General features: G+C 44.6%; 1 protein-coding gene across 1 annotated transcript in view; it reads right to left on the reverse strand.

Moving 5' to 3' along the window:
* The window catches only part of ETFA (electron transfer flavoprotein subunit alpha), a 456,279-nt gene that overhangs the window by 385,602 nt on the left and 58,138 nt on the right, over positions 1-12,539 (reverse strand). Inside the window, exon 2 of the mRNA XM_078685235.1 lies at positions 309-458. Within this exon, the coding sequence (XP_078541361.1) occupies positions 309-458 (150 nt within the window). The remainder of the gene's footprint in view (positions 1-308; positions 459-12,539) is intronic.

The raw sequence follows: 12,539 nt of genomic DNA on the forward strand, positions 1-12,539 counted from the left end.
CATCTCCTAATTCTCCAGAAAATACTTGATTCCTGACCCTACTGAAGCCATCGGGATACAACAGGAGTTCGACTGAACCTTACTGTGGCTTAAAATAAGCCCCAGTGTCTTGGCTGCTCATTCACGTCAGAAGTAGAGGTCTCGTGATACATGCAACCTCCTTCATGCTGGGCATTTAAACTTTATCCTCAGTAGAAAGCGCTCTGAATGTCAATGGAATCAGCATCCACCTCACCTGAGCCTCCAGAAGTACTATGAATATGCTTATCTTCATTGTGACATCAGGAATAAGTAGGTACACTACTCACCTTCTTACAGTTGGTGCCAGCTACGAGGCAAGACACTTCGCCACCGAGCTGCTTGGCTGCAGTGATGGCATTAAGGGTGATGGGTGTAAGTGTTTCATTGTTGTGTTCTGCTATTATCAGGGTGCTCTGAAACCGCTGCAACAAGGAGGCCTGAAAAAGAAAACAAGATTGTTCACAACTTACAGTCCCAATCATTAAGACAAAGATACAGCAGGCAACAATTAAATCAACAAAACACTGAACAGAACATTGTCAACAACATGGTTTCATTACACTTTCATTGTTTACACCTGGGGAGTCCAACTCAGATTCAGGAGGGTCGAATCCATGCCAGAATATCGAGATATCCACATAAAGTAGATTTACATAACATTAATCGACATTGAAATAATTAACGTATTCAGTGGCCTTCCTGAAAATTTGTCTGGACCGATCCCTCCATGACCTAATATGGGCACCTCTGGTTACAAATTCCGATCATCAGATGGGAAGACAGAAAATAAATCTTTCCTATCAACAAAATGTGATAAAGACAGAAAAATGGAGGTGTCTGTTCTGTTGATTTTCTCCTCAGTTTCCAAAACCCATAGGAGTCATTCTAGAAGTGGCACTGAAGCGGTGGAACAATATGTGAAAACTGTGGTATCTGCTCGATGAAGAGGATGTTGCACAATGCACGGTACGTCTCCCTGCCTCCTAGGAATTTTGATTTACAGTTTTGTAAGTTCTAGTGAAGTAGGCGTGGGCCTATTGTTTTATTCTGATTCCTTGTGTTTGCTGCCTAGCGGAGGGGGTTTCGAATGGTGGTTCTACCAATAAAATTACCAGTAAATGTAACTTAGCTTTTGCATTGTTTCAGGAATTCGTGATGGTCAAACATGCACACTGACCTCCCCAATACCTGTTCGTATGTGTATGGTTTACAAGGATAACATCCAAAACATTAACAGACATCTGTTGCAGACATTGTGTTAACCAATTGTAGCTCCTCAATGCAGGATCCCCTCAATGAGCAAGAGCAACCTGGGTGGAACACAGACCTTCATATAGCTTGTCACACCATTGCTGAAGTTCTAAAACTATCTCTGGTCGGAAGTGAAATACAGAAAGAGAATGGCAATCTATCTGAAACCCTTTGTTCAGTAACACAGCATCTCGACTTTTAAATGGCAAATTGATTACCTCATTATAACTTTGCTTTTTTCTGCAGTTCAGCATGATCCGAGATGATGTTAGCTCAGTTTCAATAGATGCACGGCACAGAGACACTAACAGGGGCTGAGGTTACGTAGTTTTCGGCCCTGCTTCGCTACAGCCGCCATTTTGTGTTTAGTCGCCATTTATTGTTGCCTCACTCAGGCAGCACAGCTAACGCGGTAAAATGGTCTTTATGCCTTTTTCAGCTGCTCCATGTTTTTCCCATTAAAGAACAACCTTTGTCCTTGTGCGCGATACTGATGTCAGGGTCTGGCCGAGTTCGCAAAGCTGTGTCTAGACTGATTAATCCATGTCTTACTCCGCTGTTTGGGTCCCACCATTCTTCTCTACCTTATCTTATTTAACTGGCCTTCACTATTCTCTTCGTGTGTTCTCTTGTTACATAGCCCTTCTTTTGAAGCATTCTACACATGTTTTGCCACCTGCAAATTGAATTACGGGCCCTAGTGTTGATTAACCTGAGGGGAGGAGAGCACACGGGGTCTGAAAGGAGGGTGTGTTTTAGACATTCGATAGCTTGTTTTCGAACTATTCCTATTTGTCAGTTTTGTGTATATTGGGAGTGGTCATTGTAAACTTGTGTTGTATAATAGACTGTGCACCACGGATTGAAGTGGCTGTCTCTTGAGAACCTACCTGTGTGGTACTTCATAGATAACTGTGCTTAGCTGCAGCTAATAAAACTACTTTTCTACGCCTAACCGAGTGTCTCGTGTCTCTGTCGGTCGAGGCAGGTGAACTCGGAGATCTCAGGCGTGCCCTGCGCCGCCTGGCCCATAAGGTCAGGTTCTCCAATTGGCGGCCCAACGTGTGGGCGACTTCAGCGGTAGTAGTTTTTGCCCGAGAGTCGCGAGGAGCTTCGCAAGAAAAGGATTTCGCGAACCACGTGAGCGACCCCTGCATGTCGAAGTGGACCGAAGGTCTTTTGAAGCGTAGCTACTCCTTCCCGACGGCTGCTGATGACTGCTGCCCTGACTGTCGCCCTGCCTTGGTCCTTTGGTGATGATTGGTATCGCGAGACGTTAGACGGACATCTGTTGGCGTGAGAAAAGCATTCAGTTAAGTATTTGTGGGTAGCGCCCACTCTCTTTGTTTTTGTATTTGTTATTCGATTAGCGCGCTAACCGAAGCCAAGGGGTAAGTACGCTTGTGCTGTGACTCTATTGTCTGAAAATCCCTTGACGTTTGTAAGGAAGTCCAGTTTGTTACAAAATGCCTGGATTTAGTAAGTTTAAGAAATTTTGTTGTTTTGGTTGTTCTAGGGATTCCCGGCTAGAGGATTCTTGTCCGATTCCTCCAGTTGGAACTCCTACTTACGAACTTTACTCAAAACATGGTCTGGGTCCTATTGTTTTTAATTAAACATGGATCCGATACACTAAGAAAGATGGTGTTTTACAGTGGCCACCAAATGGTTCTTTTGAGCCCGATATATTAGATAATTTGGAAGCGATTCTATTCAAAAGAAAAGCCCGGCCGGCAATGTTTGACTCCTTTCGCCTATGGCGTAAGGAAGCCAAACAGAAAGAAATTAAGCGAATAAAGAAAGATAAGAAAGAGGAGAGTATGTCGATTCTACAGGCTGCCCAACAATTTAAAAATGACGAAGCTGATCAGGTGATTGAGGTATCGGAAAGACAACATCGTATGGCAATAGATAGATGCTATCCTGTGTTACCTACTGTATCAAAGAGTAAAACTCCTGATGACGATTCTTTTATGTCCCATTTGTTGACATTACCTCCGCCTTATGTGTTAGGTGCTAATGTACCGCCATTGCAACCTGCTGTTAATCCAGCTGTTTTGGTTCCTGCACAGTTGCCTATCCCTGTGATTCCACCTCCGCCCCCTTTGCAAGCGATATCTGCACCCCAATCTCCTGCGCCTCAGCCTTCTCCATCTGTCGTTTCCTTTGCTACAGATTCTTCTTCTGTTTTACAGAATACGTTGTCTCCTGTTTTGGTGTCAGATTCCCCTACAGCTCGACAACGTTTAGTCGATACTGTTTCAGGTCTTTTGTCGCCTTTTCTTGGGCCTCTTTACTTTTCTCCTGCGTCGTCTAGGAGACAATCCCGTAGTCAGTTTCCGGATTTGGAAGAACGGACTAAATTAGATTCTCTTGCTCGGAATTGGATTATGAGTAGTGTACAATATAGTGTACGCGGTATTTTAGATACTTTCCTTCAATGGAACGTGCCCACACAGAGATACATATTTAATGTTATGTGCAATACTATAATTAAAGAATGGGGAGACGTGGATCTAGATTCACCTCCTCAGGATTTATTCGAAATACAGGATCAATTTGATAAGGGACTTATTGTGGGTCCTGCTGTAGAACATGCTATTCAGAAGCTCGTTGCTTTTCGATCCGCCCTTTTCTCTCAAAATTCTCTTGAACCTGATCCCGCGGTTCGTCGTAAGACGGCACAATATCCAATGCGAGAGGTTCCTCCGATATGGAGAGATGAGGTTCCTCAAGCAGGTGCTAATCCAGGTGTTCCTGCTCATTTTCAGCGTATATGGGTACATGACCCTTGGAAAAGGTCAGAAGTATTGGCACTTAAACAGTCTTTACCGGACCCTCGTAAGAATCCTGCTGGGTATTATAAAGAGCTGTCCCAGACTGTTGACGCTTGTATTATGAATTTGGCAGATATTGACTTACTTATGGGAAATGTAGTCCCACAAGCAATATGGACCAAGATTCATAGGCAGGATCATGCTGTAGCTTTAGGTGGCGATTGGGCTGCTATTACAGCTGCGGATGCAGGACAAGTACGTGGTGCCAAACCGAATGTCTTGATTACGGAATTACCTGGAAGAATAGTAGATTTGATGAAAACTATGATGCCTACGGTGCGCGTTAATTGGGATAAGTTAGCGGTGTGTAAGCAAAAGACAGATGAAAGCGTCTCGGACTTCTTTACTCGTTTTGAGGAGACTTTCATCGACCATGGTGGGCAAGACATGAGTACTGAAGGTGGACAGCGATTATTTGTAGATAAGTTTGTTTTTCATTTACTTCCGGAATTATCGCATAAATTAAAACAATCGGAAAGTTCGTGGGCTGTCTCTTCCACTGCTCAGATATTGGCTACTGCTCAATATTATGAGAATAGGGATAAGGAAGGTAAGGAGAAAGCGGAGAAAAAGACTAAAGATTTAAAAACGAAGGTTCTTCTGCAACAGGCTTATCCCCCTCGTTCTGCTCAACACCAATTTCCACAACCCCCCCAGTTTCAGAGGTTGTTACAGAAACCAGTACCCTCAGTTCCACGAGTTCCATTGGGCCCTAATCAGTGTGATTACTGTAAGGAAGATGGTCATTTTAAGAATACTTGTCCAATTTTAATACAGCGGTATGGTGGACCATTAGGGTCACGGGGTCGTGGTGATTCTCGATCCATATCCAGAGGTAGGGGTCGTGGTGCGTCGACTCAGCAACGACGTCCCTCTCCCCCTCTGGATTCTACAAATTACTTTCATCAGCAGAATTCTCAATCTGCACAATACTACAATGATGACTATTGTTTCGATAATGAGGACGTTGATTTTCATACTAGCTAGGACAGCCAAAGGCAAAGTAAGGGAGTCGTATCAGTTCCAGTAGATCAGGAAGGACCTTATGTTAATGTTATGGCATTAGGTGTTACAGAACCATTTCTCTTGGATACTGGTGCTATGAGAAGTTCCATAATGCATTCTAAACTCCCTGGGGCACCTTTGTCTGGCTTAACAAATGTTTCTGTGGGATTCTCTGGCGCCCCAGTTTCAAATCCTATTTCTTGTCCTTTGCCCATTTCCATTGGTCCATACGATTTGGAAGCTCCACTCCTTTTAACAACAGGATGTGGAGAGAATTTATTGGGTTTGGACTTATTGAAACGCTTACATGCTACCCTGTATTGTTCACCCTCTGGTGTGCACCTCACTTTGGGTGATAAACTGACTTATCCGATGTATGTATCTAAAGAACAGCTACCACCCGAGTTGCGTTCACTTCCTGCTACACTTTGGGCTGTGGGTCCGAATGATGTTGGCTTATTGCAAATTCCACCATATGTGATTACTGTTAAAGACAATGTTAAGATGCCACGTGTTCCCCAATATAAAATATCTAGTGATGGTGAGAGAGCTTTGTTGGCCATTGTTCATGATTTGGTTCAGAAGGGTGTGGTTGAAGAGACTAGAGGTAATGTTTGCAATAGCCCTGTTTTGCCTATTCTCAAACGTACTGATCCCTCTCAGCCACCCGTGTACCGTTTTGTAATTGATCTTCGAGAGGTCAACAAAATTGTTGTCCCTCAGTTCCCTGTTGTGCCAGATATAACAGCTTTGCTTACTATGATTCCTGCTTCAGCGGTCTGGTTCTCGGTTATTGATCCTAAGAATGCTTTCTTTAGCATTCCTATTGCTGAAGAAAGTAGGGATCTCTTTGGCTTCTTTCTCGGAGGCCGAAGCTTCCGGTTAAAGCGTGCACCTCAGGGCTATTGTGAAAGTCCTTCCATATATAGTCAAGCTTTAAAGTCTCAGCTTGACACCTTTTCTTTGCCCTCGGGTGCTACTCTTATCCAATATGTGGATGATTTGTTGATCGCTGCTGATTCGGAAAACGTCTGTAAAAATGCAACTGTGTCGCTCTTACGACATTTGTCTGACTTACATCATAAAGTGTCATCTTCCAAGTTACAATATTGCCGACAAGAAGTTACCTATTTAGGTAATCTCTTGTCGAAGGAGGGAAGGCGATTGACTCCAGAACGTATTCATGCAATTGCACGGATGCCTGTACCGTCCACACAAAGAGAAGTGCGTGCTTTCTTAGGCATTACTTCTTACTGTAGACAGTGGATTCCAAATTTTTCCCTACTTGCTAAACCTCTGTTGGCCCTTACACTTAAAGATACGCCCCAGCCTCTGCCTTAGACTGACGAATGTCAAAAGTGTTTTTCAGATTTACGTACTGCCTTGTGTTCTGCTCCTGTGTTAGGTACTCCAAATTACAGTAAACCTTTCACGCTCTATGTCCATGAAAGGGAAGGTTGCGCATCATCAGTACTGACGCAACAATTCGGCGACAAACAAAGGCCGTGTGCCTATTTTTCTGCAACATTAGATACAGTAGCTAAGGCATTACCGAGTTGCCTTAGAGCAACAGCAGCAGCAGCAATTTCTATCCGTCAATCTGCTGGAGTAGTGCTAGATCATACTCTTAATGTTATGGTGCCACATGCAGTAGATACTCTTCTTAACAGGACGAAAACTCAACACTTAACGAGTGCTCGCTTGTCTGGATACGAGTTGATACTTCTAGCTAGTCACATACACATAAAAAGATGCAATGTTCTGAATCCAGCAACATTGTTGCCTATTTTGGATGCGAACCATGTACAAGATCAGCATGATTGTTTTCTTCGCACTGAGGAAGAAACGAAGGGTCGAATAGATCTGAAGGATACACCACTTATGGACCCGGATGGGATCCTATGGGTAGATGGGTCTTGTTTCAAGCTTCCTAATGGCGAAACGACAGCTGCTTATGCAGTAACGACTTTGTACACCGTAGTAGAAACTGCACGCATTTCGCATAATTCAGCGCAAGCTGCAGAATTGATTGCGTTGACAAGAGCATGTGTGTTGGCGAAAGGGAAAAGAGTGACTGTCTATACTGACAGCCAGTATGCATTTGGCGTTGTCCATAGTTTTGGTCGTTTGTGGAGGGAAAGAGGATTCTTTACCTCCCACGGCACCAAGATACAGCATGGTCAGTTGGTAACTGACCTTCTTGAATCACTTGCTCTGCCTACTCAAATAGCGATTGTGAAGTGCAGTGCGCATAAAAAGATTACTGATGACGTGGGTCAAGGAAATGCATTTGCAGACGAGATAGCGAAGGATACAGCGAGGAATATTGAAAGTCGTATGTATGTTGCGGGCCCTGCAAGATGGGTCGCAGAAGGTGGTATGTGTGAAGACACAGTGGAAAGTGTGAAAGTGATTCAGAAGGAGGCAACCGAGAAAGAATTGAGTACGTGGCGAGAGAGTACGGGAATGTTGGATAGTATGGGATGTTGGACGGAATTGTCCGAGCATCAACGATGGTTGCTACCAGATGCGTATGTAATGCCTGTAGTTACTATGGCCCATGGACCAGCCCATATTAATGCAAGGGGTATATGCAAGCTTTTAGCTCCAGTATGGCAGAATGAAGGTATTCCTAAATGTGCAGAAAATGTGGTGAAACATTGCATTGTTTGTTTGATGCACAATCCAGGAAAGGGAACACCAACTCCAGCAGGTCACTTTGCACCCCCTACGTACCCATTCGAGGTACTGCAAATAGACTATATCCATATGGAACGCTTTAATAATCTCAAGTTGTCCTGGTGGTGGTTTGTGCCTTTTCCAGATGGATAGAGGCCTACCCCCTAAAGGACAACACTGCCTTGTCCACTGCAAAAATACTTTTGAAAGAATTCTTCCTGAGATTTGGTTTGCCGCGCATTGTCTGGAGTGACAATGGAAGTGAATTTGTAGGTCAAATTATGCAAAAGGTGTGTGTGGGTTTAGGCATTAGACAGAAATTCTATGCAGCAAACCATCCTCAGTCAGCAGGTCTGGTAGAGTGCTATAATGGCACTCTCAAACTTAAGTTAGGAAAGATTCAGGCCAGCACGGGCCTTTCTTGGCCTGATGCCTTGCCTTTGGCACTTCTTTCAACTAGAACGACTGTTCATTCTCGTTTGGGGCTTAGCCCATACGAGATTGTGTTCGGACGCCCAGCTAATATCTGGGGAGTCCCCAGAACCAAAAAGTACTCCGATATTCCATACCCGCTGTTCGTTGACTATTTGCATGATCTCACCACTAAATTGCATGTTATTCGTCAACAGGTCCAAAACGCTTTACCGGAGGCCTCCTCAGATCCCGGACACTCCATCCAGCCTGGGGACTGGTTGTGTCTGAAGAACTTCCAGAGGAAAAAGAACTTGGAACCTCGCTGGGGGCCGCCGAGACAAGTGTTACTCACAACTCGTACAGCTGTCAAGGTCCTGGGAAAGAAAAACTGGATCCACAGCGTGCATTGCAAAAGGGTACCATTGCCTTTACCTTATGACCAGTGGGTCCGAGAAGGTATCGGTGATAGTGAGTGCGAGAAGGTACCCAGCTTCGTACCGTTCAGCAGTGCACGCCTGGATTGGACTAGCTCAGAGAAGGAGGACCATGACATCTTACAGGAAGCTGTACCTGTACATCTGAGACTTGACACTACAGATCCCGAACATTTATTCAAGGACCAAACAACGCCTGGAAAGAGACGATAGAATCTGAGAAAGAGATTGCCTAAAGACAATTAATTTTGGTTTCCTTTAATTCTGTTTATAAAGAAACCTTCTTTTTTTTTCCTTTATCCATCAAGTTGCAGGGTCACGGTAGGAGTCTTGAGCTGTGACCTGAATAGTGACTAGGTCAACAGGACTTAAAGTGTCATAGGACGGCTAACAATCACAGCCAAGTGATTAAGGAAGATTATCGTGAGCAACGCCTTTAGAGTAATGGATAATACAGGGAAAGGAAGTGATATTAAGATGATGAAGAGAGCTCATTATAAAAAATTATTATTCGGTCGTTGTGGCGTAGCACTATGTGTTTAGTATGTTTATGTAGTTTATTAGCATGCATAGGATGGCTTATTCACGTCCTACAGTTGGTACCTGTTCCCGCTTCTACCTCTCTAACTCCCCCTACTACTGTTTCTCCGCATAAATTTTACTCACTCCCAGACCACGAGCAAATGAGAAGAATGGAATATCTTAATAATTCCTTCATTCAACTGTTACACCAACATCAATTGATCGTAAATGTTACTGATTGTTGGGTCTGTGGTCTCATACCACATAATACACAAAGAGGGATGCCGTATCTAGTCCTGCCCTTTTCATACGAAGGTTCTGCTTGGGCCTATCTGGCTATGTTTTCCAATGCATACCAGAACTTACTTCGATACCCTTCTGGTGGATCCTATAATGGTGAAGTGGATTTCAGTCACAGTTCTTTGATAAAGGGTATTGTAACGATGGCAAAGATTGCTGACATTATCAAGATTCCCAAAGACGAGAAGAGAGCATATGATGGGTGGAATATAACTCGTTATACTCTCTGCCTCACCGATAAGCTTAAGCAACAGAGTTCTACCCCGATTTGGGCACTACCCCAAAGAGGTTGTTTGTGCTTGCAAATAAATGGCCAGAATACCAAAACTAAGCAAGAGAGGAGCAATTGCTCCCATACTTATGTCTATACTCCTTCTACCCCCGCACCATTGGTGGCATCGCAAGGTACATATTTTATCTGTTACGACAAAGCTTATACATGGCTTCCCCCATACTTCTCGGGGACGTGTTATATAGCTTTTCTCCTCCCTCCTACATATACTGCTCCTGCTGATTATCATAAAAAGAGAGTTGCTAGAGGAGTTGTAGATTCGGAAGATACAGCAGGGCAAGAAGGAGGGGATTTTCTGAAAGGGTTTCTTCCCTTTTGGGGTCCGATGGCCAATAGCAAAAATATCAGACAGTTGGTCCGCGTGGTTGATGCTATCATCAATGTAACTTCTGGAGCATTAAAGAATTTGACTGCTGAGCTTCAGGCGAATAGACTTATGACTTTACAGAATAGAATGGTTTTAGACATAGTCCTTGCAGATAAAGGAGGAGTCTGTAAACTGATTGGGTCTAGTTGTTGCATTTATATTCCTGACAATGCCCCTACAGTATACCAAGCCATCTCTAAGCTACATGTCATCTCTGAGTCTATTCACCAAGATACTGGAGATTGGTCTGTGATGGGATGGTTGTGGGGACTACTGTCCACTTGGGGATGGAAAGTGCTAACTTTACTTGGAATGATTCTAGCACTCGTCTTTTCTTGTTGTCTTTGTCTACAGTGTGGTCCAGCCATCTGTGGACTTTGTGCCACGATATGTGTCTCCAAACCAGTAGCACAGCAGACAGAACACATTAAGATGATGGTGCAACAACATCTCAGTGACCTCATGACCATTGATATCGACTCAGACTAAAATGGGTTCCTTTGTGCATTGCCTGAGTATGGCAAAAGGAGGGTCTGAGGTTACGTAGTTTTCGGCCCTGCTTCGCTACAGCCGCCATTTTGTGTTTAGTCGCCATTTATTGTTGCCTCACTCAGGCAGCACGGCTAACGCGGTAAAATGGTCTTTCTGCCTTTCAGCTGCTCCATGTTTTTCCCGTTAAAGAACAACCTTTGTCCTTGTGCGCGATACTGATGTCAGAGTCTGGCCGAGTTCGCAAAGCTGTGTCTAGACTGATTAATCCATGTCTTACTCCGCTGTTTGGGTCCCACCATTCTTCTCTACCTTATTTTATTTAACTGGCCTTCACTATTCTCTTCGTGTGTTCTCTTGTTACATAGCCCTTCTTTTGAAGCATTCTACACATGTTTTGCCACCTGCAAATTGAATTACGGGCCCTAGTGTTGATTAACCTGAGGGGAGGAGAGCACACGGGGTCTGAAAGGAGGGTGTGTTTTAGACATTCGATAGCTTGTTTTCGAACTATTCCTATTTGTCAGTTTTGTGTATATTGGGAGTTGTCATTGTAAACTTGTGTTGTATAATAGACTGTGCGCCACGGATTGAAGTGGCAGTCTCTTGAGAACCTACCTGTGTGGTACTTCTTAGATAACTGTGCTTAGCTGCAGCTAATAAAACTACTTTTCTACGCCTAACAGAGTGTCTCGTGTCTCTGTCGGTCGAGGCAGGTGAACTCGGAGATCTTAGGCGTGCCCTGCGCCGCCTGGCCCATAAGGTCAGGTTCTCCAGGGCTCAAATCACAGAGAAGAGCAACTCCTTGCGACTTATCAGCAAAGTCAAGCAGATTAGGAACGCATCATAATTAGTAAGATGCGACAGCAGTTTTCTCTTTGCAGCGAGTAATTAAATGGGCTTGAGAGTTGTACATAGACATGGTGGATAGCTGCTGTTTGTGATGGGAAATTCAAGAGTACATCAGGAGGTCATTTTTTAGGTAGTTATTAAAGGGTATGAAGAATGGGTTAAGTCTTAAACTTGGATCATAGTTCATATCTCCCGATCAAATTTAACATCTACATATTATTATTAATCCTGTGCAAACGCAGGCCCCAATGTTAGCATAATAAAGGAAGTTGGAGAATATGTGCACTTTGGAAGGCTCTCCCTGCTGTTGAGATATGAAGGATACATTCAGTTGGGTGTTTCGTTTTAAATAAAGAGGGCTACCAGGGTTGAAGGAGTTTTTGAGGCAAGAGAGTTGGCAAAGTTCTGGGTGGGTCACATGCCGGGAGTGTGTATTGCCGATCTTTGTTTTTTTAAAAATTGAATTGAATTGTGTGTGATTTTAAAACTCACTTTCCTCTCCCCCTCCCTCACGACCTCAGGACCTCTCACTTGCCTGGGGTGACGCCGCGCAGCCGATATTGACGCTGCCGCGGGAAAAACACTTAGCAAACACCGCCGCCATTGCCTGCTCGAGCGCGGAGGCCACGCCCCCCTCGAGGCCACGCCCCCCGCATTAGTATTTAAGCGCTGACCACTAGCGCTCTGTATTGTGACCTGACTGACCTCCTGAGGCGGAAGCCGGGAGTGTGTATTGCCGATCTTTGTTTTTTTAAAAATTGAATTGAATTGTGTGTGATTTTAAAACTCACTTTCCTCTCCCCCTCCCTCACGACCTCAGGACCTCTCACTTGCCTGGGGTGACGCCGCGCAGCCGATATTGACGCTGCCGCGGGAAAAACACTTAGCAAACACCGCCGCCATTGCCTGCTCGAGAGCGGAGGCCACGCCCCCCTCGAGGCCACGCCCCCCGCTTGACGCTAGCCACAGCCTCATAAAAAATGTGCTTTCCTAGAAAGCGCAGCGGACGAGCGCAGCGGGCGCGACGATTGCGCGCCGAAGGCGCGCCTAAGGCAAGCCCGGCTGCGCCCGTCCGC

Source organism: Lissotriton helveticus, chromosome 3_2, assembly GCF_964261635.1.
Source record: "Lissotriton helveticus chromosome 3_2, aLisHel1.1, whole genome shotgun sequence".
In the NCBI taxonomy this organism is placed as follows: Eukaryota; Metazoa; Chordata; class Amphibia; order Caudata; family Salamandridae; genus Lissotriton; species Lissotriton helveticus.